At 40.6% G+C, this 27,047-nt stretch overlaps 1 protein-coding gene across 1 annotated transcript in view; it reads left to right on the top strand.

The window, feature by feature from the left end:
• The window catches only part of LOC144528198 (polypeptide N-acetylgalactosaminyltransferase 10-like), an 89,147-nt gene that overhangs the window by 31,656 nt on the left and 30,444 nt on the right, over positions 1-27,047 (top strand). The window contains exon 4 of the mRNA XM_078266676.1: positions 5,109-5,275. Within this exon, the coding sequence (XP_078122802.1) occupies positions 5,109-5,275 (167 nt within the window). The remainder of the gene's footprint in view (positions 1-5,108; positions 5,276-27,047) is intronic.

Genomic DNA, 27,047 nt, shown 5'->3' with positions numbered 1-27,047 from the left:
TGAACTCTTACTTTCTGCCAGTTTCCCCACAAAGACTTATTTTTTATTGGCGTTTATAAAAGCAGGTCTTCCTTGACCTTTCACGTCTCTTTCTGTGACTCGTCTGTGTTGATGAGTGCTCTAAAAAAAAAAATGCAACACCTCAAATCAACCATGCATTTCAGTTCTTTGTACAGGCCTTCAATTTACTTGTAAAGCTGCTGAAAGCATGAGCAAATGTGTATTCTGGTTTTACAACATGGTATGCAGTTTATGATTCTCATCAAACCCACTTATACTCATTTTAAATAATCCATACATGCAGAATACACAGCTGTTCTGAAGGCTTTCAGGCCTTCAAATGCTGATCATCACAATGACATTTCAATATTTTATTTTCCAAACTGTTATTTTTACATAACCTAACTTTCTTTGCCGAGAGAATAGATGACAGCCCGGGAGAAGGACAGTCTGGTCAGCCATCTCCCGGTGTCCGCTGTCTTTCCGGCGGGTAGTGAAGCAGAGGGACTGTAGGCTCCATTCGGTTCTGCCTCTGTTGTTTGTATCCGGTTTCCCTTTTAGAATGACAAATAGATTACCGCTGCCTGCCTGGTATGGAGAGTTATTTCCTCTCACGCAGGCACAGAACGTACGTGGTACTTGGCCATCGGCTGTAGTCTCTGCGGTGTGCTAATTTTTGGCCCAGACAAAAAGGTGATGTGGGCCCTAGTTCCTCGCCGTCTGCTTGGTGTGTCAGGGCCTTAAGTGGTTGTAATTGAAATATTAGCATGGAAATTGTTTTAAGGACTGATGTAGCCCCCCTGTGGCTCCAGACTCCACACTCTCTCTCCTGTGACCAATCACACCCTTCCTTCACCCAGTCTGCCCTTCTTGGTGATTGGCATGTTGTCGGTGCCTCGCAGGCAGCCAGTCCCAGACCTGCGACTGACACATTCGATTTCTGCACACTGACAAGATTTAATTGAAGCACACACACACACACACACACACACACACACACACACACACACACACACACACACACACACACACACACACACACACACACACACACACACACACACACACACACACACACACACACACACACACACACACCTTCATCCCCTGTGGAATTGGACAGGGTTTGTTAAAAGTCACCAGCCTGCTGCCTGCCTATCACTTCACCTGCCTGTCTCCCAGTGTTCATATTTGAATGAATAACACGCAGGCTGATGTTCAACACAGACATTGATCGAGGGACTCGCTGAGTTTGCTGCACACTCTCTCTCTCTCTCTCTCTCCATCAGCAAGGGGCCGCAACTCTTTTCCCCATGATTAGCTCCTATGCAGGGGTAAAGTTAAAGCTGTCTCAGATGCAGGAGGAACATATCAGTGGCACCGCTACAGAGCCTACACTGAGCTCTATTCAGGATTCATTATTAAAAGTTGCTTTTATGTAGCTTTTGTTTTTATTATATTTTGGGTCTTGTCATTCTTACCTTGCATGGCTGCTGGATTGCCGCGATATCACGAAATCCTGCAAGAATCGCGGGATCACATATCACACAAAAATCCATCTTGTCAGGCTTGAAGTAATGCGTTTGTTTCCGAACAGCAGCGGACCGAACCAATCAATGTCCTGCGAGGAGTAGTCTGGATCAACTAAAGTACATTTCCAGGATAAAGCCTGACATTGCACGCCAGATGTCAGGCTTTGCCCATCTCCTTCCGCTCTCTGTGTTTTGCGGTTTTCAAAATGCTTTCGATATGGGACTAACTTCAAAACAACAACAAACTTCAAGCTAGCAAGCTGCACGCTGAAAATTAATATTTTTGAATAAAATGTAAATAATGCAACAAGGCAGGCCTGCTTGGTTCTTTCGGGGAATGATTGTAAAGCTTTACTAAGAATATGTTTAGGTCATTTCCTCTCTAACTGGGACGTTTTGGGACTGATTGGTGGGATCGCTGTGGACGAAGTACACGCAGAGATACACTGGTAAGAGCCAATGAGGTTTAACCATGTATCAGCTCATTTAAATAGCTCACGTTACCTTATTGTGTCAACAGTTACCTTCATTTATTTAGTAAGTGGCGTTTTCTTTTGCGAGGGTGCAAATGTTCCACCAAAACAAGTTCCTTCCCGAGACTATTTAGCAGAGCCACCGTTGCTGCGTCCGGAGCTTAGCCCCGCCCAAGACGATTTTGATTGGTTTAAAGAAATGCCCAGAGCATTTTTTTTTCTCCTATCCCAGATTGCATCTGTGGTGTAGCCAGACCTTCCTCCACACCACTGTGGAGATAGTGCTGGCAATGGGAGACTAGGTGAGCAGCTACTGGAAGCTTCAGGCGTGGTATAGGTGTGTGTAGCGGCTGCGACTGTTCGTTCAAAACAACAATGGCGAACATGATCACCTGCCAGGTTGTTTATTTTTTTAAAGTGCCTGCCCTTTTCCAAACAGTTTCCAATAGAGATGGTCCGATACCATTTTTTGCTTCCCGATTCCGATACCTGAACTTCTTGCGCATCTGCTGATACCGAGTACCGATCCGATACCAGTGTGTCATATATTTTATTATGTTTTAACAGCTGTATACTACTATCCCTGTATGGATGTGATATGATTGCTATAATTGTTGTCGGCCTGGCTCGGGTTAAACCTTTTGTGAAACATGAAGAAACAAGAACAAGAAACAATGAACGCTATAGAACTTTCTTTTATTATCCAGTTTGACAGTCAGTCATAACGCAAAAAAGAACATAAATAAATAGATTTTCTTCGGGGCTAAATCATGAGATATCGGATCGTTGTACAGTACTTACAACTTACAACTAGAGATGTTCCGATACCGATACCAGTATCTGCCAAAAATGCTGGTGGAACATCTCTAGTTTCCAATGACGGCTTCTCAGATGGTTGTGTCAACAAACCATCTAGTTATTGTCATTCAGGTGTGTGATGTTGTCATAGTGCCTCAATGTCCACATAGGGAGGACAAAGCGCCAGAATTTCTTTCTCTCTCTCTGTCTCTCTCTGAGAGGCGAGCAAATACAATTTTCACTGTAATAGTAAATGCTAGGAAATAGATTGAATGGTGGATTTCACCGAGCTGAGTATAGAACTGCTGTTAAAAAAGAGAAAGATCTCTGCGCTTCTGCAGACCACAACAATCCGGTGCAACCAAGGCAGGACAAAAACGGTATAAAGTAACAAAAAATAGCCGGTGCAACACAGATGTCTTCTTACTTGATAGTATTATTACTTAAGGTGCAAAACAGTGACTACTGTTTCGATGTAGCGTTACATCTTCATCAGAGTCCTTGGAGAGAATGGGCAATGAAGCCCTTAATAAGAATCATCAACAGGTGCATAAGGGGGGGCTTGTTAGCTGCCTGAAGATACACCCATCTCAACCAAGGTGTTACACTCAATCAGTCATTAAAGGGCGAATGCCCACACACCGTTCAGAAGTGATTAAAAAAACAATGTTGATACGTAACAAATATAAAATGTTCACAATACAATGGAAATAAAAGTATATTCATCTTAAATACTATACTTTAACATATTTTGACTTCAGAGAAAGCAAGATAAATTAAATTCTTCATTTAAACCTAGAGGTTCTAAAGTGCCGAGTGTATGTATCCAGAACGCTTCCCTGCATAGAAGTTTATTAATGATATCACCACCCCTGGATGGGGGTATGATTTTCTTAATTCCCCAAAACCTCAGTGATGCAGGGACTGCTGTCTTCGAGCGTGCTCAAACACGTTCTTTTGATCACTGAATCTATATGTCACCTCTGTTACCCGAGATCTGATGAGGAGGCGAGTGTGTAACCAGAGGAACGATTGCTGGATGAGGGATGTAAATGAGATACGTTTTTGCCTTCCCACAATTATTTGGAAGAAGGAACAACAAGGACAGAGTTCTAAAATGGCCACCGTACAAGTGTTAAGTGTTATTTTTCTGTTAGGGCTGCACGATATGAGGACAGTATGCGACAACATTGTTGAATATCGCGATAATGATATTACTTGCGATAAATAATCAGATATTAAAGTCCACTCAGTTCTGAATGTCTGCTGCTTTCAGTATTCTGCTAAAATACAACAAAGTGCTTGTTCAATTTAAAACAAATGAAAGGGAAATCATTTCCAACGTTGAACAATTTCAACATCGAATTGACCATAAAATGCAGCACAAAAAAAAAGAATCACAGTTACGTTTTAAAGTGCAGTATTCAAATTATATTTTCTTTCAACTAAACACAAAAAATCTCCATCGCGATGTGTCGCAGCCGTTCGCGATGTGTTTATGGCGCCAGTTGATAGATAGATGGACTTTATTATTCCCAGACTGGGACATTACTCTGTTAAAGCAGCAGGTTACAGGGACATACACACATACTCACTCTTGCACATACAGAAAGTACAAGAAATATTCTAGAAATAGTAAATAAGATATAAAATAATTAACATCAAATAAGTAAGGGATAATGTAGAACGAGGCGGTTGTTATAGCGAATACAACCCCGATCAGGTCTTGAATCAGCCTGAAGGGGTTGTATTCGCTTTAACAACTGCCTCGCTCTACATTATCCCGCTTATTACACAGCTACTTACCAAATAAATCAATAATTTGACACAAAGTATTGATTTAAAAAGGAGTTTTTTTTTATTTAAATATGATTGTATTGCTTCCGCTAAAGAAAATGGTATGAAGATGTAGCGATAGGCGCTCACCAGATCTGCTGTCATTGCCTGGATTGGAGGACAGGAGTTGATCCACGTTTCCCCACTTTTTGCCACAGCTGATAAATGAACCGGACTTCTTTCAGCGGACTGATAGCTGTCCTCCAGAGTGAACAGAACTGCGTCCATAGCAACGCTCTGCTATGCATGGCAACGGTGTGTTACACTTAGCAACGGTCTGTTATCAAGAAATAACAGACCGCAGAATGCCTTAGAATTCAACCAATCCATGTAATAAAATAAGATAACAAAAGATCAAAATACCAGAACACCTACTGAAAAAAATGATACCCAGAGGATTGAAAAGAATATCGCGATGACAATAAGAAAGAGATATATCGCGCAGCCCTAATTTCTGTATTTATTTTAGCTGCAAACAGAAGCTGTACGCGGAGAAGCTGCCCAACACCAGCATCATCATCCCGTTCCACAACGAGGGCTGGTCGTCGCTGCTGAGGACCGTCCACAGCGTGCTCAACCGCTCCCCCCCACAGCTCATCGCCGAGGTCATCCTGGTCGACGACTTCAGCGACAAAGGTACAGACGACGCACACGCTAACACACACACCCACACACACACACTCACACTCTCATCACTGCTCAGAACTAGGGCTGGGCAATATATCGACATTATATCGACATCGATATATGAGGCTAGATATCGTCTTCAATTTTATATCATAATATTATTTGATTATTAGATTAGATTTTTTCCATATCGCCCAGCTCTACTCAGAACACACACCTGCACAGACAACACACCTCCTCCTCCATGTGTAAGAAAATACAGATTTGAGCGATTGATTGGCGTCACTTCGGTAAAACTCTACCTCGTGTACTGGAGTTTTGAACGGTCACGTCATAGTCGATTGCTTGGTTATGGCTGAATCTTTTAATACTACGTGGGGTGAGTCTTGGGGTGGCTTGTGGCTCGGAGGCAGAGTTGTCTCTTGCTGTTTAACCGCAAGGTTGGCGGTTCAATCCCAGGCTCCCCCAGCCACATGTCAAAGTGTCCCTGAGCAAGACACTGAACCCCAAGTTGCTGCCCAGATGCTTTTAGTTGTCCACTGCTTCTAATGCTTAGGATGGGTTAAAATGCAGTGTGTGTGACGATTAAGATTAATGTTTGTTTTTGTTTATATTTAGTTTGATTCCATACTTGTGCCTGAATATTGCATGTCGCATTTTCTTTTGCGGGGTGCAAAGGTTCCACCAAAATAAGTTCCGTCCAGAGACTATTTTGCAGATCCACCGAATGTTTCATGTTGTGTAGTATTTTAATAAGGTTTTCTATGAGGCACATGATTAAAATTAGTTTCAAAAAATTGCCTATGAGATGCTAAAACCTTAAAGCACAATGAGGCCGATAAATACGCTGACAGACTGAAGAAAAGTGGTATCTTATAGTTAACTGAGTGGACCTGCTGGACCCAGAAGCCTCCATGTGTAGCACTGGCTTGCTTGTCTAGTTTCTACTAAGTTTTTTTCTGGACAGGGAGGAACTACATGTATATGATAGTGCTGACTGGTTAGCATATTCTCCCTCCATCAGAGTTAAAAATTCAAGGGATCGCAAGGAAGAATCTGCCAGCCACATAGCCGAAAAACAGAGTTATTGATCAGCACTAAAGACAAAATAACTACTTGGCCAGGGGCTGAGAAATCTGGCTTTTGTAGCTTTATACACTTCTGAAACTTCTCATCCAAGAGGGTTTCAAAAACTTCTCAGTCTGTCTCTGACCTCTCCGCACAAAGCCAACCTACATTGTTCAAGCTCCATTTCTGAGATATGAGCATAGGCAACAACCACAAAGACCAAACTAAACCCGGCAGCTAGAAACCAGACTAATCAGAGGACTTTTGGGGATTTCTTAGATGACAACTGAATAAAACTGAATTTGTTCATGTTTCTCTACAGCTCTTTGCAGTAAACATCTCCTTTCCATTGTTGCATAGCCTGGTGTGTGTGTGTGTGTGTTATTTTCTTTTTCACTCTCCTTTCCCCAGCCCTCGCTTAAGAAAGTGTTTAATTCCTTGTTAATTAGCGCTCTCCATCACGGTCCCTCGTTGAAGGATGTGTTTACCTCTCGTCTCCATGGTAATGAGATGTTGTTCCGCTGCCTCAGACTCATTTAGAGGTTAACACCCATCAGAGCTCAGCGACCAAACCCTCCGGCAGTGGAAACCAAAATTGAAAATTAGTGCTACAATAGTATTGCATTCTTTGAACAAATGTGAGAGTTATACGGCAAAAAAATATATTACTCAAACAATATAACAATGCAAGTAATCCCACTCTATCTCATAAATAAGATACTTATCCATGTGACTTTACCTTATAAGACGTTAGAGCAGTTGTATGACCGTCAAAAAACCTCAGTGGCAAAGGGGCTGGATACAAAAACAAACAGAAAGGCACGAGCCACAAAACACTATTCCAGCCAATCGCCATCAGGCAGTGACAGTTGATTGTATGGGGGGAGGCAGCATGTGAATGTGCCTGCTGGCCATTAGTTATGTCTGTGAATCTGAGAGGCGGAGCTTCTGAAGGGGGGGGGGGGTGTGTCAGGCAGTTGAGTTCAAATATCAACAGTCTTTGCGTAGCATCGCATACTGTTCCTTTTTTAAGTAATGCGTTTGTGTCCGAACAGCAGCAAACCGAACCATTCAGCGTCCGGTGAGGCCATGGTTAAGGTGTGTGTTACGGCCGTGATTGTTCATTCAAAAATGCCAGACGTAATAGACAAATGGTTCATCCAATCACTTGCCAGGTTTTTTTTTTTTTTTTAAAGTGCCTGCCCTTTCCCAAACAGCTTCCAATGACGGCTTCTCAGATGGTTCTGTGTTAACAAACCATCCGGCATGTCCGGTTAATTCTTTAGCACTTTTAATCAAAATGAATCTTGACAATCATCCAATACAGTAAACCTTTACATTACGATTCAGACAAAGACAATAGGAAACCTTTTCCTTCTACATTGTACCTTCCCCCTCTGCCCTGACACGTCCCCGTGGGTGGGAAGTAAAAGAGCAACTTAGTTGTGTGAAAATAGCCTGGAACCCGGGACGGGTTTGGGCCCTCTGTCGTCAGGATGGATGGGAGAACATTACACAGCTGCAGGGAAGGGATTTAACCTCTACAGGCCGTCTGCTCCAACGCTCCCTCTCGCTCTCACTGCCACAGTCCGTTGATAAGAAATGACTCAGGCTGTAATGAAGGCTTTGAAGACACAAGGACGAAGTGATCTTCAATCAGTTCTGGTCTCTGGCTGAATGGCTGCTGTTACAATGTAGGCGAGAACAATCTTGGGCAGTTTCTGTGCAGAGTACCACAAATCAATGCTCAGCATTGAATAATAAATTCGGGAGCAAGTGCATTATGGACGAGGGAAGAAAAAGTGATTAATTATAAAGTGTGGTTTTAGACTTCCAGTGTGGTGCTTAATTTGGGGTTCACACATTCATTTAAAGAGAAGTCATTTTCTGTAAGAATGTGGGAAAAGCAGGAAGATAAGTCACAGTTTTTCCTACCTGTTATGAGGTTTGGGTGCAGCAACCGAGCCTTTTTAGGCACCACCTAAGCCAAATTTTCTCAGATCTAATGACTATAATGTAATCGTTCCCCAGTGGACTTCTATAGCCATTTTGAGTGTTATTTATTATCTGCTCTAGCTTTTCCAACGTTTTAGACAGATATGGTAATAATAATGGTCCAAAATGATGTGAAATTGCATTTTTTTTTTATTGAAAAATGTAACATTTTCTTGAGGGATGACCCCTAAACCCCCCGTCAAATACGTGCACCTAAGTCTTCCACAAACCTAGGGAAAACACTGCAGGTGTGTCTGTGTGTTTGAATTTGTGTCTCGCTGTGGTTTACTTAACCTAGAATTCAGTCCTTAAAGATGTTTTGCCAATTTGAGAGTGTTAGCGTCAGAGTGGAAACACAACCAATAATACAAATAAAAAAATGGATCTTAGTCGAAATATCTAAAAAAGAAATTTAAGACGAATCCCTGAAAGACAAATCACTTTAAGCTCTTTGCTTAAAACATGAGAAATTCAGTGTCAACAAAAGGCTACCCAAACTACATCTACCGGAGCAATGTGTTTGTGAAACAGTAAATAATATAGATACAGAACAGCATGTTGACTTGTTTGAAATGGAAAGAGGAGAGCATGCAGCAACTATCGTACATCCACACAGGTGATTTGACTTATTCTGTCGGATTAGACCTCATCTCACGTCTGTTTGGGCGTGTACAGACTGTTTGACTGACATCTCTGTGACTCGCTTGTTAGCTTTTTGGCACCAGTTAGTGTGGGACAAATTACTCCTTTTCTCATTCAAAATGAGTTCAAGGAATCCGGTGTCCTTACATCCCAGCATAGTTTTGCCCCACTTTCAAACTGAGCAGAATTGAAATGGCAAGTCTAAGTGGAGCAATTGATACAATTCAACAAATGTCCAGCTGGTTTTGGACAACAAGCACAACATGTTGGTAATCAGACAAAGTTAAAGCCAAGACAAATGTGTCAGAAATAAATGTATCTGATTGTTGTTATAGCTGTCTTAACTAGGGCTGGGACAAACTATTGATACGGCAAGTTGTCGTTGTCCTTCTTCGTGCCATACAACAATCGATATGCCGGCGCCAAAATATCGATATTTGAATGAATAAAATAAGGCGCTCTAAATAGATTTCCCTGCTCCCAGCGTGGCTACTTCATGGCTCCTCGAGGTGGCGCTCAACACATGAAGGAGGGAAACTTGAACATAAGTGAACTAGCCAAAGTGGAAGAGGTACCTTGTATTCATAGGTAGACCAACATCGTGATCATTATATGATTGTCTAGCAATGCATTGATTATCGCAGAATTGCTGTATCGTGATATTATCTGTATCATGCGACGTCGAAGTCATTAGTAAACATTGCAAGATGGCTACGGATGAACACCAGTTGTTTGAAACGGCTTTGGCCGCTACAATGAATGAGTTAGACTTGGCACAAGGAACAGAAGGCGGTGCTCGAATTGTTCCTTTGCAAGAAGGACGTTTTTGCTGTTTTGCCAACCGGATACAGCAAGAGTTTACCAGTCTACCAGTTAGCTCCGCTGGTAGCTAAGTGTATGGGGCTCTGGATACGTCACCCCGTGTATTGTTGTGATTGGTCGTAGTGTTATCCAATTGCGTGCAGCGAGTTGGGCCATTTTCATTACTCATTGCCAGACCCTTAATCTTTTGAATTTGGGTCTGGATTTCCAGGCTATCGTGTATCGTCTATCGTATCGTGAGGTACCCTGTGATTCCCACCCACTAGTCTTAACATTTAACTTAACATAACGTTTGGTCCTGTTGTATCATGCTGTATAGAGACTCCCTCTTTACTGAGAGTTGAAATAAAAGGTGATTATTCTCCCGCGGTTCGAGATCTAATTCTCATTCACAAAACGGAATGAATCTGTGTGAGTCATTAACGTCCCGGCCCACCCTGACAAAGGCACTTCTCTTTTCATAACACACACAGATAGGAAGAAACCCTCCCAATCATTTCTGCTGACACTGAGTTACCTTGCTCTGCTTCACAGCTTCTACAGAGCCTACAGTCATACTAATGCATCGTTATATTTATAACTTCATTAAGTGCATGAACTGCTTGTAACAGTTATCCTGCGGCAAATTAACTCATGCTGAGGCGGTTTTTACATTGTGAAGTTTGCCTGTAAGGTGAGTAAGATTACACATGTTGTAATTATAGAAATGACCCCCAGTTTTATTAATGTGGTCGTTCAAAGATCCCTCCAGTGTTGCTGAAAGTTAGCACATTTTCCATATCAGCCCTACTCTCTCCCTTATCAACCTGCTGTGGATGTTTGCAATCTGTTCTCATGAACCATCCGTACATATAGCTATGAAAAGTAAAGCACTGTAACTCGTAAGCATTCCACATATTTTTTTGCTGTATGCCCCACATTGACTGCTGCTGGAAAAGAACACTGTGGGCCGCGTAGGGAGGTGAATAGGGTGGATCAAAAACGTATCTGACGTCACTGCATTACACTCACTTTTTGTTGCCTAAACTTAACCGCAATGTCCTTACAGACAACGGGCAGCTTGCCGTGCTCTGTACCCGGATCACAGTTACCTTTCATCGGGTAAACTTAATTACCGACAGTCGCTAATGCGGCAACATCTCACGGAGCTCTAAGGTATCATATTTACAAAATTGGTGTGCATACATTTCTGTATGATATCGTACGAACCCATTAATGAGAATGTGTTAATGTTTGAAGCTGTTTTACATAGTTAAAATAAAACAGACGTTCTACTCAGTCCCATTCATGTAACTCCTCATTCAGTCACATCTATGACGTTTTAACCCTAAACCTCAGATTTGTTTATATAGCGCTCAGTTAGTCACAGTAATAATGAAAATAATTGTGTTGTGGCTTGACGATGTCGAGAAAAATACTTTAAAGAAGGATCTTGAGGGACAGAACGGGGCTATGAAACGTTTCTATTTAAACAAAAGTGATGAGACATTTCTCTGCAGAAAAATACCTCCCCACTCCAGTGTTGTAATGTAACAAAGTACAAATACTTCATTACTGTACTTAAAGGTGTTGTAGGTAGGATTGTGTAGATCCAGGACTTAGCCAAAAAATATGAAAACGTTCTCCTAAGCCCCTCCCCCCACAAGGGAGAATGAATGCATGTGCATGAGCAGTGATTGACACACAGTTAGACACCCCCCCTGGCCCTGATTGGTGCATCTGAACAGGGAGTGGTGGATTTTTGCAAATCTCACTACAGGCTGTAGGTGGAGCCAGAGGAGCTGGATTTTTTATTTATTTACCTGCTTCATGTAGTTCTACTGGAACATAGGGTCAGTTTCAGCAAATATGACAGAAAGTTAGTTTTATAAGTCTTACCTACTGCACCTTTTAAGTAGAATTTTCACATATCTGTACTTTACTTTGTTATTTATATTTCAGGAAACTTTTACTCCATGACATATCCTGAATAAAATGTATACTTTTACTCCGATACATTTCCTCTAAGCATCTTCATTACTCGTTACTTGCAAGAAATGTTTTCGTACGTTGGAGTGAAAGATTCTTTCTCACAACAAAACTAAAATTCTGTTCTGTTTTTCTCTTTGTTGATGTCAGACTTTGAATTTGATGTTTAAGAAGTGTGTGGAAACCCTGAATATTATGCTTCACTATAAGGAAGCCAAAATAAAGTTCATAATCCAGGTTTTTCTTTTACTTTTACTTATAGTGAATATTTAAGTACATTTAACATCATACAATTACTTTTGATACTTAAGCACAGTAAATATCAAATACTTTAAGACTTTAACTCAAGTAATATTCTAGAACATGACTTTAACTTCTACCAAAGTCATTTTATGACTTTTAAGATACTTGTACTGTTACTCAAGCATTGCTTTCAAGTACTTTGTACAAGACTGCCCCACTCTACTCAGCAGCTGCTTATTATACCCTCATCTCACATGTTCTCCATTAAACATCCTGACCATCACTATTGCCAAATATTGAAATCCCCGTGCTTCCTCCCATTCTATCCTTAACAGCACCTAAACGGAAAGTCCCTGAAAAACTCGTTGCATAAGTTTCAGAAAAAATCTGTTTCGTAACCCACCCTTTAAAGTAAATTGCCCACAGAATCATGACACTTTCACGAGACTCTGAAAAATGAGAACTCAAAGACAACAATTCAAAAAGAACTTCATGTCAGTCAGAAGATTTGCATGCAGCAAAACTCATTCAAGTGTTTATTGCGGCTCTACTTTAAACTTCTCCGGTCAACAAGCCTTGATGCTGTTGAATTACCCATTGTGTCTAGGTATAAGGTATACATGAGAAACATTAACAGCATATTCTGATAGAACTCTCAGAGTAAACAGTGGCTTTTCAGACATTTCTGATGAAATGTTTCAACCTTCACCCATAACATCCTTCAGTTGGTTCATGCCTTATCCTGTGAGGTATAGCTTTACATTTACCTTTCTGTTGGTGCCAAAAGGTCTCTGCAATCACCATATGGATGCTGCAGTCGATCTCTGAGGGGAACCGCCAAGCCTGCTATCCTTTATCTTTGCAGTCTTGCACCAGAAGCCAAGGTTGTGATGGTTTATATCCCTCCTCCCATCGCTCAGTAAGTTCCACCAGAATGTATTTTCTTATCTTCTGAGCACAACCCTTTGTAGTTTCATAGAGTTGTGGATCACGTCAGCAAAACTTCATTGCATCTGAACAAATGTTTCACTTTTTTTTGCCCCCTTTTTTTTGTTCCATTGCTCAAAAAGAATTAAAAATGTTATCCAGGAGAATGATAATGAATACACAAATCCCTCCAAACTTATGGGAAATAACTAAGGCTTATTTAAGGGGCATTATTATATCATATTGTTCAAATGCCATTATTAAGATGAATGTCTCACCCAGGCTATTATATCCATTGCAGATGCACCCAATTATTTTCCAGTTAAGTTTTTTAAATCACTACATAGTTTGATAAGTACATTTGTATGGAAGGGCAAGCACCCAAGATTTAAATTGGAGAAACTGCAGTTACCAAGGCACAAAGGGGGGTTAGCATTGCCAAATATAATGTATTATCACTGGGCCTCACAAATAAGATATATTACTGGATGGTTAAATAATTATGCTAATTCCACATTTCTGGATTTGGAAAATATTGGATGTGAACCGGTTCTGTCAGATATGCCCTTTATAAATAATGCAATCTCACTACAGGGAAGGAAAGATAATTATATTGCTAGAAATACCCTTAAAACATGGAATCAAGTACATTGACACTTTGGGATTAAAAATCAATTCCCTGCTCTGGCGCCTATTGTTTGCAATCCTGACTTTGAATTGTCTTGTTTAGATGTGGGTTTTAAAACCTTGAACAATGCTGGTATCTCTCAAATACAAGACCTGATCTCAGATGGGATTTTTTTATCTTTCTCCCAACTCAGAAGTGAATTTGATATATATCCATTCTATACCAACATATATGAGTGGCTTGAATACGAATCCGCTTGAAAATATACTATTAAAGGCTTCTTCTTTAAAGAAGAAAGCATTGAGTTATATTTACTCTCAAATGTTGTCAATATCCCTACGATCAATAGTGAAACTTGGGGTGAAGATTTTGGTTCCCAACTGGATGAGGGGATGTGGAAAAGGATCTTGTTGAATGCAAAGAAAATTACATGTTCTAATAAATCCTATGAGACTCAATATAAGATTATCCACAGACTGCATGTTACCCCTGCTACTCGATGTAAATATGACCCTATGTGCTCATCATTATGTGTGAAATGTAAAAAATAGCTGTGGCACTTATGGACATCTAATGTGGTCATGTCCAAGAATCTCAAGTTTCTGGCTATCGGTCCAAAACGAGATTAAGAACATTTTTAGGTTTGATATTCCACTAAATCCATACCATTTTGTACTGGGACTGGATACCAATTGTGATCGTAGGCAATGCCTTGAACGAGTAACGGTTCACTAATATAAAAAAGTTACACACTAAAGCTTTAAACATACGTCCTGACCCAAAACGTCAAATAATGACGCCAAGAGTCCCGACCAAGCGTGTCTAAATATGACGTTAAAGGAGACGATTTGCGCCAATGACAAACGCCAAAAGCACCTGACCAGGCATCGCTTTTTGACGCGATGGGAGTGAGAATGTGTTGCCCTGGTATAGTCACTCAGCCACTTGCCAACGTTTTCCGATCATCAGATTTCTAAAGAATTAAACCAAAACGTCCAAACAGCTCTCAGGAGACATACACTCCATGTTTAGCTGCTGTCTGTTTCACAGCAAGCCGCAGATGTCAAATGCTATTTGCCAGGTGGTAGTGATTCTGGAGAGGTAGGAACCATAGCAACAAGAGCCCCGGCGGGATGCTGGGAAAACTAGCTGTGGAAGTAACCTCTTGTCCTTTCACTCATGAAACCATGGCTCTATCTATTAACACCTGTGGCTCCTTTTTTTTGAATGAATTCATGGAGCTACCGCCACCATGAATTAATGGTTTGATTTCGAACAACATACAAAGAAAATAAACAAAAAAACGTAAAATACAAGAATAAAGTATTTCACTTTAAGAAAAAGCAAGAATAAGCAAAATAATCAAATACGCTTGTCCGAACAGGAGCAGGAAAAGCAAAATGCTTTTCGGGTTCTAAACCCTTTTTGAAATATCCATAACCTTATTAAAGTGTTTTCAATCTATTGTCTTTCAATAAACAACATCGTCAAAATCCAGAAAACATTTGCCAATCGTACAAGTTCCTATTCCCCAATTTTCTTAATTAAATCATTTGTTCATGTACCACCCTTAAGCTACTGTCCATCCATTATATTTTCCAAGCACAATTAGCTTCAAAATAGATCAGAACAAAACTGAAAAAAGTTAATACATAATTATAGTTTTTCCAGTTTAGCCACCGAGGACACGGCTAAGTTTCACAGTCACAGTTTACTTAAGTAAAAAAAAATACTCTATTACAAGTAAAAGCCTTGCATTGAAAATGTTACTAAAGTGTAAGTGTAAGTATCATCAGGAAAATGTACTTAAAAGTATTAAAAGTACTCAATGTAGAAAAATCCTCACATTTTAGAAACTGGAAAAGATGCAAACTGTTCCGTGTTTATTCGGCTAATCATTTCACTGTAGGCCGTTACATTGTTGGCTAGTTTCATTTATAATAAAACATCAGATTTTATAAAGTAACGTAAAGTAACTAGTAACTAAAGCTGTCAGATGAATGTAGTGGAGTAAAAAAGTACAATATTTCTCTCTGAAATGTAGTGGAGTAGAAGTAGAAAGTGGCATGAAAAGTACCTCAACATCTGGACTTAAGTACAGTACTTGAGTAAATGTACAAGTACCTCAAATGTGGAAGTACCCTGGACTTAGTTACATTCCACCACTGCAGTTCTTTGGTCAGTCCTTCCAGAAAAATGCGGAGATTTTTTGTGATTGTTGCGGTTATAAATCCTTGATTATGCGTCACGTTTTCTTAAAAAATGCGATGGAATATGCGGGAACTTCCAAAAACTACGGTTTCATTATGGCTTCATCGATGATGTTCACGTCGCATAATTACGTCACGTCATAACGTTCCCATGGCAACAGGGGAAAATGGCTGCTCTTGTGTGAAGTAAACGCAACATTTTTCATCTTTCTGCTAAGATATATGGGACTTTTTTGCACCAAAAATGCGGGGATTATGAAATCATGCAAGGCCCACATATTTTGTGCGGAATTCGGCAACTGCAAAAGTGCGGCGTATTTGAAAAAATGCGTCGTCTCCCCCCCGCATAAATATGCGGACTTTGGCTGATTATGCATTGAATTATGCGATTGCATAATCGTGTTTTTCTGGAGGGACTGAATTTGATGAGATGTTTTGAACCCAATGAGGTCATGTTGCTGCGCTCCGCACTTCAGATGATTGTTGATTGTGTATACTTTTTGTTACTGATGGTATAACTGGATTCCCCCGTTTATTTACTGTTACTTTACAAAGGTGTGAGGGAAGCCGCATTTTAAAATAGTTTGGAATTAAAACTCCTGTGTTAAAGATCTGAAGGGTGTTGGGTTGGGAACCTGAAGGTCACTGGTTCAAGTCCCCCATACGAAATAGATGAAAGTATTGTGGTAGACTGGACTGGACAGCACTCTTGAGGACTCCTGAGCAAGGCACCAAACCCTCAACTGCTCAGGGCACCTGTCCATTGACAGCTACAGCTCCCCCTCACTCTGACTACTCTCCATTAGTGCATGTATGGTTACTGAGCATGTGTGTGTAGAATTCAGGCCTGTGTGTAATGTGTATAATAACATATTGAAAACATTGTAATTTCCCTTACGGGATTAATAAAGAATTAATTATTATAAATCTAACTTTAGTTAAGCATGATGGACTTTTACAAGCTCTTTGCCTTTTTTGTCGTGTACCAGTGCAGGTGAAGAAATACATTAAGATAAGTCTTATTCGTAATATTAGTATTGCTTTATATTTTTTCTCACTCAACTTATCAAGGAGAATGTACGGGGGGGGGATAAAGTTCCTTGATTATCGTTCATCTTGCATCAATTCCATTTCCTGATTCCATTTCCTGTCCTTGTTTGTGATTAGATTCTCAAACCAGTTTCTTTTATAGTTACTTGAGGACTAGAGATTGTGTCATTAGGCTCATAGGCTTATTCGGTGCTATAAAGAGTTGGAATGGGGCTTTTCTCGCCTTTTCAAATAATCAAAATGTAGGCCTAACTGTTTTCCACTTAGAAGATTTCCATGAAATTACCCCCTGCAAATAATAACACCCCCTTCACTACACTGTCTCCCTACCTCCAGGGATTGTTTATATACACTTTCTTCACATTTCCTTTGATTAGAGGTTTTAGTGGAGGCCAGTTCACCATGACAATTCCATCACCAAATCAGCCTTTTTTCACCTTAAAAACATCTCCAGACTCTGGTCATCACCCTCTGACTCCATGGCAGAATCCCCCATTCATGCTTGTATTACCACCCATTTGGACTACTGCAATGGAGTCTTGTCTGGGATCCCCAGCATGCTCTAGTATGTCCAAACAGTGGCACTGGCAGCCGTAGTCCTGTACGCATTTAATGCTAACGATATGTAAACGCGCACAGGAGCAGCAGCCGACAGCAGCTCTGTTCTGCTCTCTGATCTGTTCACAGTAATACTTTTCCAATTAATTATATGTTATTTCACCAACAATCCATCCACTGTTAATCACAATGTCCATTTTTATAACTCAATCCTTAGATAAACTGGTTGCTATGGACGCTGAGTATCGCTAAACCCACGGAGGGAGCTAGCATCTAGTTTGAATCATGTGTTAACATGGACAGCAATATTGCGGTTATGTGGCTTATCCCATTTTTGGTTATATTTGGGATATGATGTTTACATGGCACACAGAGAAATCATGTTATTCATATAGCCGTACAGCCTGGCTGACAGCTGTCAGCTCTGAGCGCATCCACCTCTCTCTCTCACGGTGGCCGACAGGGGCAAACGCCCTGCAACTTAAGAAAACACACCCAAATAGACAAAACACAAGCAAATTAAGAAAACAACTTCATTAATTTGACAACACCTGCGCAGCATTCAGCAAACGCGCTGCAAATGCACACAATACAACCAAATACATAAACGCACTGCAAATACACACAACACAACCAAATACATAAACGCGCTGCAAATATGAAACGATGCAAAAAGAAAAGCACACAAACCCAGAAAACAAATGCAACAAAAAAACGCAGCATCCAGATTACACAACAGAAGTTCTCCAGACCTCTAGAGGGAGCAGCTAGTGGAACAGCTGGATTTTCGACCCCACAGGAAGAGAGCTCTCTGCCTTTTTATTAGAGTCGGGTATGGCTACAGCCTGGAGAACTCCATAGACTGTATATTAAATTAATATTATTATTATTAATAACATAATATATTAATAATATACAGTCTATGCTCCCGTCTCATGCCCTCCCAGCTGGTGCCTTCCCCAAGCTTCGGCTTTTCAAAATAAAAGCTTGCGTCTGGTCCGCTATGTGTTTGTACTTTGGTGTGTTGGATGTTTGTGAACTAAACAGTACGGCAATGATGCTAATGACTACAATAACTTTGTCAGCAGATGTCTTACAACACGATGGAGTTAGCAAAGCAGTTTTGTGTTTATATGTGCCAGCGGGATTTATTCAGTTTGATAAATCCCACGGTAAATCGGCTGGTTTACTAAACAGGGAGGGACTAGAAATCCTGTCTGTTTTTTGTATTTCAAGAGCGAATTGCTCCACAATAGGAATACAGATTGATCACTTAATTTGTTGGTAACCGTTGTTGTATAATCACAATATTACACTTGAGGAGGCCTATACTTCAGTAATGCGCCTTTCGGACTTTGAAATGAAACCCTCTTATGTAATACGGCTTAAACAAACGTCAACGTTAAACGCTGATGCAGTTTTAAATGTTTTATCACCACGAGTTTACAGACGTCTCTGCTGATTGAGTATCACCTGTGACCTGAGCCGAGACACCCACCAAACGAGAGACAACATATCTCAAACATAGACTTAATATCTATGCAGTTGCTCTCTCTCTCTCTCTCTCTCTCTCTCTCTCTCCCCGTGGGGTCGTAAATCCAGCTGTTCCACTGGCTGCTCCCTCTAGAGGAGTTATTGTAGTCATTAGCATGATTGCCGTACTGTTTAGTTCACAAACATCCAACACACCAAAGCACAAACACATAGCGGACCAGACGCAAGCTTTTATTTTGAAAAGCTGAAGCTTGGGGAAGGCACCAGCTGGGAGGGCATGAGACGGGAGCATAGACTGTATATTATTAATATATTATGTTATTAATAATAATAATAATATTAATTTAATATACAGTCTATGGAGTTCTCCAGGCTGTAGCCATACCCGACTCTAATAAAAAGGCAGAGAGCTCTCTTCCTGTGGGGTCGAAAATCCAGCTGTTCCACTAGCTGCTCCCTCTAGAGGTCTGGAGAACTTCTGTTGTGTAATCTGGATGCTGCGTTTTTTCGTTGCATTTGTTTTCTGGGTTTGTGTGCTTTTCTTTTTGCATCGTTTCATATTTGCAGCGCGTTTATGTATTTGGTTGTGTTGTGTGTATTTGCAGTGCGTTTATGTATTTGGTTGTGTTGTGTGTATTTGCAGTGCGTTTATGTATTTGGTTGTGTTGTGTGTATTTGCAGTGCGTTTATGTATTTGGTTGTGTTGTGTGTATTTGCAGTGCGTTTGCTGAATGCTGCGCATGTGTTGTCAAATTAATGAAGTTGTTTTCTTAATTTGCTTGTGTTTTGTCTATTTGGGTGTGTTTTCTTAAGTTTCAGGGCGTTTGCCCCTGTCGGCCACCGTACCCTCTCTCTTACAAAACACTTAAAGTGCCCATATTATGAAAAAATCACTTTTTCTGGGATTTGGGGTGTTATTTTGTGTCTCTGGTGCTTCCACACGCATACAAACTTTGATAAAAACCATCCATGCTGTTCTGAGTGAGATACGGTTTCTGAATGTGTCCTGTCTTCAGTCTCCGGGTGAGCTGTTCAAAATCAGCACGGCTTGTGACGTCACAAGCCGAAACGAGCTGGCTAACCGCAACCGTTAGCTCTTAGCGTTAGCATGCTAACGCTAATGCTAACACTAGCATGCTACCTCGTTCTCAATAGCAAAGCACTGCTACAACACACACAAGTTCACCATAATCTACAAAAGAACTACTTCCATGTGCGCCCTCATTTAGAAGTCTCCCAGCTAATCCTGCCTTGTAACTGACCGAAGTTGGAGAAACAGCCTTTCTTTTAAGGTCTACGGAGCTAGCTAGCTGACATGATCTACATCTGAGCTACTGCGCATGTGCCAGTGCAATCAAAGACAGTACAGAAGAAGAAGAAGAAGAAAAGAGGTCTCACTCTGTAGCTAAAAAAGGTGAAAAGAGGATCTGCAGCAGTGAGAGAGAACTGTGCAGTACAAGAAAAATATGGTGTTTTTTGAAAATTAAACCATGTAAACCTATTCTGGTACAACCTTAAAATACCATTATGAACTTGAAAATGAGCAGAATATGGGCGCTTTAAGTCAAATATTTGATCATGATCTTGTTATGATTACATTATGATATGATAAAAGTACGCCAGGAGCACACTCTCATACACATTAAATATGATAAGAACAGCTGATTTCTGGCGCAGTAAACCGCTTCAGTGGGCGGCCGGTTTGGCCCGCCTTATATGTGCGATGTGTTGCCATTCATTTCTCTCGAATGCCCAAGGCAAATTTTTCCTATAGGAGACAATAAAGGCTTATCTTAAATGATCTTATCTTATTCTGCTTTATTCCGCCTCTAATTGGCTCACCCTGATATTCTTACCCTTACCCTAACCAATCCCCACTCCCCATGCCTACATCTTACTACGTCAGAGGAGAGTGACCACCACCGTTCAGTCTCAGCCTCTCTGTTTATCCCTGGCTCTGCCTCTCTCTGTTACCACATCTGACCAGCAGACAGCTCTGATTTACAGTCAGCAGCTCGAGCGTGACACTGAGCTACAGACAGTGAGCGAGTGTTGCTATTAGAGTTGACAACAGCTCTTTCATATCTCATTTCTTCGCCCCTCCACTGTATACAAAACAAAATGAAGCCCTAGAAATGGTAAAATATTTTAATTTAAACCCCATACAGAAACCTATTGATAATGATTTTCCTTAACATGCCATTTTCAGATTTGATATCACAGTATGAGTATAGTGTGCTACCAAGACTGAAATAGCACCTTTCTGTATTTCATCCACTTTGGAAACTGGGGGATAACCTGACCTCGAAGTCAGAAATAAACCTCACATGCAAAGTAGTTTATTTAAAGTCAGAGATAAACCTTTATAAACGCTATACACTGGATCGGTCCATCTGTCATTTAGTAATTCCCTCCAAAAGAGCAGCAAAAAAGTATGGCTAGAATCACAATTGATTTGTCAACATTTTACTTAAGTTATATGCACTCTTCTCATTGAAATTATCTTTACAGTACTCTTGGAACCTATTACACTACTAATTTAACAGGGTTTTGGTCAGACTCTAAAAATGAAAGGAACCTCTTGGGCATGCAGATACTGAATGGACTCTCCAGATTTGATCATATAGAGTGAATAGACGACCAATGTGTCATGGTTGTGTATGTTTCTGTTTCCTGTTTTATTTTGTAGTCTGTTTTCTCCCTTGTCATGTCTTGTTTTACTTCCTGCCTTGTGTTTTCCTTCCTGTCTGATTGTCTGCCCCACCGTGATGTGTTTCACCTGTTCCTGAGTCCTTGTGTCACCTGTCCCTTGTTCTACCTCGTTACCCTGTGTATTTAGTCTCTGTGCTGTCTTTGTCTCTTGTCGGATCATTGTCAGTGTATGGTATTGTAGGTATTTGTCTTGGATTCAGTTTCTAGCGTTTTGTCATTTTCTGTCGTGTCTTTTCTTGTCTGTGGATGTATTCGTCTTTGGTTCTGTCTTACTCTTGTGGTTTTGCTTCCTGGCCTGCTTGCCTTGTGGATTACTTTTGTTGTAAGTTTTTGCCTACCGACCTCTGGACACTTTTTGTTGTTGATTTTGTTAAATAAATCCTTAACTCTGCATTTGGGTCCAAGTCTCACTTTTTCCGTGTCACAATGCTTTTCTTTTACTTCTTTTTTAAATTAATATCATATGAAGTGTTAGCCCTGTAAAGCGGATTAACACTTAACCCTAATATAATCAAATTAGCAAATAAGTAAAGGTATTGAGTCAAAATGATTGCCATATCTGATTATGTCGCCTGACTCTACTAATGTCATAATAATAGATTAATAACCCATTGCTTTCCTGCTGTGTAAAGACAGACACACTGGGTAAATGGTCGTGCGTTTGCGTGCCTGTGTATCTGACAGCTTAGCATTGGTGGATGAGCATGAGCAATGAATTCTGCTGGTGGAGTCCAAGTCATTTCACGGATTTATGGCCACACAGGGCAGGGAAAGTAACTGTAACTTGTCACATACAGAAACAGGAAAAAAATAGGAAGCTGTCTCCCTCCTCTCCACATCAGGAAAGAAAAAGTTGTGCGTGGAATTTGAGGAGAAGGAACGCCGTATGTAAGAGTGCGTGCGTTATAGTATGTGCCTGCATACTGGAGCATCATACGTTCCATCATATCAGCTTTTCTTGGGATCAGATCAACAAGGCTCCTAAATCTGACTCATCGATCCACCAGACAGATCAGTCACCGCAGTACTCATACTGTCAAATAGGGCTGGGCAATATATCGATATTATATTGACATCGATATTTAAGACTAAATATAGTATTGAATTTTGGATAGGTAATATCGTGAAATGACACACCAGCTCTATTTTCAAACCTCACTTCTGCTCCCAATCCCTACTGCTGTTGACCTGGAACCCAGCCAGTGTGAATACTCCACCAAAAACCAATGTCTACGTATCGAATACTCACCCACTCTTGAAATGGGGCAGCAACTGTAGTCAGCTTGGATTTCTAGCAGTTACAATATCTTCCAATTGGGACCCATTTTTAAAGGGAAAAGAGTACCAAAACATCCATAGAAACGTGTCACTCCCTTTGTTCAATAAGTTTCAAATGGCCATTGTTTTCCCTTGCTAAATATGCTACGTTTGGCACAGCTACGAAGCTCTGCCATGTACAGATCTGTGGTCTTGACCGATCTTGAAATAAAATCAAGACGTCTCTTTATCTGAGACCAAGACAAGACAGAATAGAAATGTGGTCGATTCCGAGACGAGACCTCCGATCTCCGAGTACTACAACACTGACTGTTACTACATAGCCATATGGTCTGTTTAGTGAAAAGATTGTTTTTAGTTTATTAATGAAGTCAAGTTGATGGAAAACATATTTTTTACAGCTATAGGTGCTAGGGAGCGTTGTACATATTCACACCTTGACACCTGGGAACTGGCCAGTACCGCCACAGCCTGAGTCTTCTGGCACAGCTTTGTTCACGAGGTTGACAGGACTTAATGATGCAGGGAAAGGTGTTAGTCATTCATTTCCCTTGGCCATGTCACAGTGGGGTTTCAAGGTTGTGAAGTGAGTTTGTTTGTGTGTTTAATCTAGTCACAACTATTCTCTGAAAACTATGGAGCAATAGCAGTTGGTATTGGTCCCTGGTAGTGTTGTAGTCGAGTCACCAACTGTAGAGTGCGAGTCAAGGCTCGAGTCCCCAGTGTTTGAGTCTGAGTCGAGTCACCATGCCGAAGAGTCCAAATCCAAGTCCGGGACACTAAAGACTGACAGATGTCTGTTGAAGTTTGATGTTTGCCTAGACTTCTCCTCAATTGTGCGTTCACAAATGGAACATTTAGCAGTGCTCTTTCCAATTTTTTAATGTATTGTTAAGGCATTTTTTTTAAACTACAGTTTAAAAGGCAGCTTGGTTGGAAATTTAGATATAGTCATATTTTCAAATGTATTTATTTATTATTTTCAAATCTCCAGTTAGGACTGACTTAATGTAGGGCCCTATGGAATCTGTGTTTAGTTTATTTTTTAATTCTCAATTTCGCAATTCCGTCCATGATTCTCGTATCACAGAGACTATTGGGCTCTACATTAATGCTGCCATCAGTATGGCCCTCGTCGAAAAAAGACACTTGCCACTGTGCTTAACAACTTTTCGGGGGTAACCCTGCTCTGCATCTTTCAAATGTGAACATGTAGTAGGGGGCGTGCGCACATCATGAACTACAGTCGCCCTGCCCCTACATGAAACAGTTACAGACTATATATATATATATATATATATATCAATTACTTATATCAAATGAATATGACCTATTACACAAATGTAGTCAGAAACTTCATTCAATTTCCGAGTCGTATTTTATGAATGCTTGAGTTCGATTTCATAAATCCTTGAGTCTGAGTTCAAGTCATCAATGCGCATTTCCAAGTCGAGTCACGAGTCCAGAGAATAGCTACTCAAATCCGAGTCCAGGACTCGAGTACCCCCATCACTGGTCAGTGGTGCGTTTACGTGCTGTTGGAAACTCCAAACTCCAAACATCCAGAAGTCTTTGTTCCATTCTTCTGGCCACTGTTCTCTTTGTCCTGTTTATTTAAAATGTATAAAGCACATGACTCATAAAACAGGACTAGACCACTGAAGGATTTTATTCACACTGTACTTAAGATAAAATTCTCTTTAATCACATGTACATGCAGAATAAGTTAAGAATAAATCTATTTGGAAAAGTTATTTTTGCATGAGGCCCAATGTTCCCTTTAAATACACATTAATATTATCTCCCAAGGTTTTTAAATATATAAGCCTTTTCCTTTTTTATAGCGAGCAAGTGACAACTGTACTCTCTACTGGCCTTGTTTGTATAACATTGGCAACAATTTTTAGTAATTGATTATTACTGCAACAGTACTGTACACTGATCAAACAGTTGCTTAAGTGGAAAGCACCACAGTCAAACCAATAACTGTGTCAAATGTTCAATCTTTTTTGACTATGGTGTTAGATTTAGGTGAAAACTCTTAATTCAAGGACACTTCATTCCATTATTTTGTTGCATTTGTCAGTAACATAAGAAAAAGACTTGTGCCTTTTAATCACAGCCAGTAACAGAGCCTGTACTTACTCAGTGGGGCCATGGTGGCACACTGCTCAGCTACCCTATGATGGAAACCTGCCATTGGCAGATTGATCACCCAATTACTTTACTATTTTCTGCTCTCCGATGGGATCAGTTGAGCAAATGGCTGCGATACTTCAAATCAAATAAGGAGTTGCCTGTACGCTGCTCTTATGCAGAGTGACTTTTGATGTATTTCCAGTCAGATGTGGAAGCGGTTTGGCGGTCAGACAGCACGGCTCCCAGCAGGCATCAACACAGCCTCCAACCTGGAGCCACCATGGGGTCTACTGCTAATTGTGCAGAAATATGTCTCACATTGTGGAGGCAAAAAGATTAGCGTTATGTTCAGAAGGAAAATGATTGTAACCTCTGCCAGTGCTGCCAACCACAGCTACTGGTGGATTGAATCCAGAGACATTTCTGCACCTGCTCTTATTTGCTCTTATGATGAGACTAAAGTAGTGAAAAAGCAAGAGCCATTTATACAATGACAAATTGAAAATGAAACTGCTACAACAGTGCTACTGTCTCTCTGTCAGAATGACCATGAGATCAAGGAGACAGTAATGTTGCTGTTTACTGCCATGCATTTACTCTCTGAGTGCTGAGATGTGTTTGTCAGATGTCTGCAATGCCTCAGACAATTTTTCCTGTGAGTGTATTGTTCTTAGTTTAAGAGGCTTCAAAGTAGCATTTCTTGTGTTGTATCCATGTGGGTTTAGCTTATAAAAAGTCCTTCATGAGCTCATTCTTTTATGTACTGGTTCACTACATTTAAAAAAAAAAAAATTATTTATTCTGTTAGTGCATTTTTTCTGTATTGATAGCTACTAACATTACACAGAATAACAAACAAATCCGACCTAAGATAAAAACATGACAGAATCATTTCCATAAACCTATTGGCTTCATTTTATGATCGTTGCATTCCAAACTGTTTATCTTCAGAGTGGAGAGGATCATCCTCAAAGTAACCAGACTAAAAGAATCAACAACATAGTAATTATTTAGATATTCGTATAGACTTAGTTTGGCTAAAATGATCATATTACTGACGGTGGCACTAAAGCTCATTTGAACCAAAGGATTCATTCTGTGTTTTAAGTGAATTCCAGTGCATAATGTTTATTACATTATCAGATATGCCATGTGCACAGTTGAAAGTTTGGTCTGAGTTGGGCTCTAGAGAAAAGCTCAAGGAGTGTCTAAAATGTCAACCCGGTCTCACGGCCGTTCGTGAAATGGTCACGATATTTTGATCTATTGATTCGTGTACAGGGAAAAGATTTTCTGCATTATTTCGTGGTGGTCACCACGAAATTGGAACGTTACCATTTCACGAACTGCCATGCGACTGGGCTGCAGCTGGGGGGAGATGGTGACAACATGATCCGCGGTCTCTGGGGGACCCAACAACGGGGAAATTAAATGCCGCACGCCGGCGACAACTGCCATGACACTGGCCTGCTCTGGGGGATGCAAAAACGGGGATGCCACACGCGGTAGACGGTGACTACAACGACCGCCGGGACACGATCTGCGGTCTCTGGGGGGCAACAACGGGGAAATTAAACGCCAGCGATAACAATGGAGACAACAAAAAGAAAGACGGGGAAAGGTTGTGGTTAGGAGAACAAGAATGCGGAAAGGAACGATTCAAGGAAACGATCCCCGGTCTCCGGGGTGAAAGTCCTGTGTTGTTTGACCCATCCACCACCACAACCAACCTCCTTACGTGGATTGTCGGCTTTTCAATACTACCATAATCGTGCTGTTATCACGTAATATGCTTCACATTCAAATACATTACTTTAAAATGCGTGCTCACCAACACGAAAAAAAAAAGAAAAACGTGTCCCTGTACACGAATCAGTAGATTAAATAACGTCACCATTTCACGAACTGCCATGTGACTGGGCTGAGAATGTAAAGGGTTGTAAATGGGGACAAACATTACATTGTGAAATTTTGTAGGTAGGTAGGTACAATTGGAACTTTTGGCTTAATGGTGGCCTTCAAGGAAAGGTAATGAAATCACCAAAAC

This window comes from Sander vitreus, chromosome 13 (genome assembly GCF_031162955.1).
Source record: "Sander vitreus isolate 19-12246 chromosome 13, sanVit1, whole genome shotgun sequence".
NCBI lineage: Eukaryota > Metazoa > Chordata > Actinopteri > Perciformes > Percidae > Sander > Sander vitreus.
Note: the sequence above shows the minus strand (reverse complement) of the source record. Positions and strands in the feature narration are given on the sequence as shown.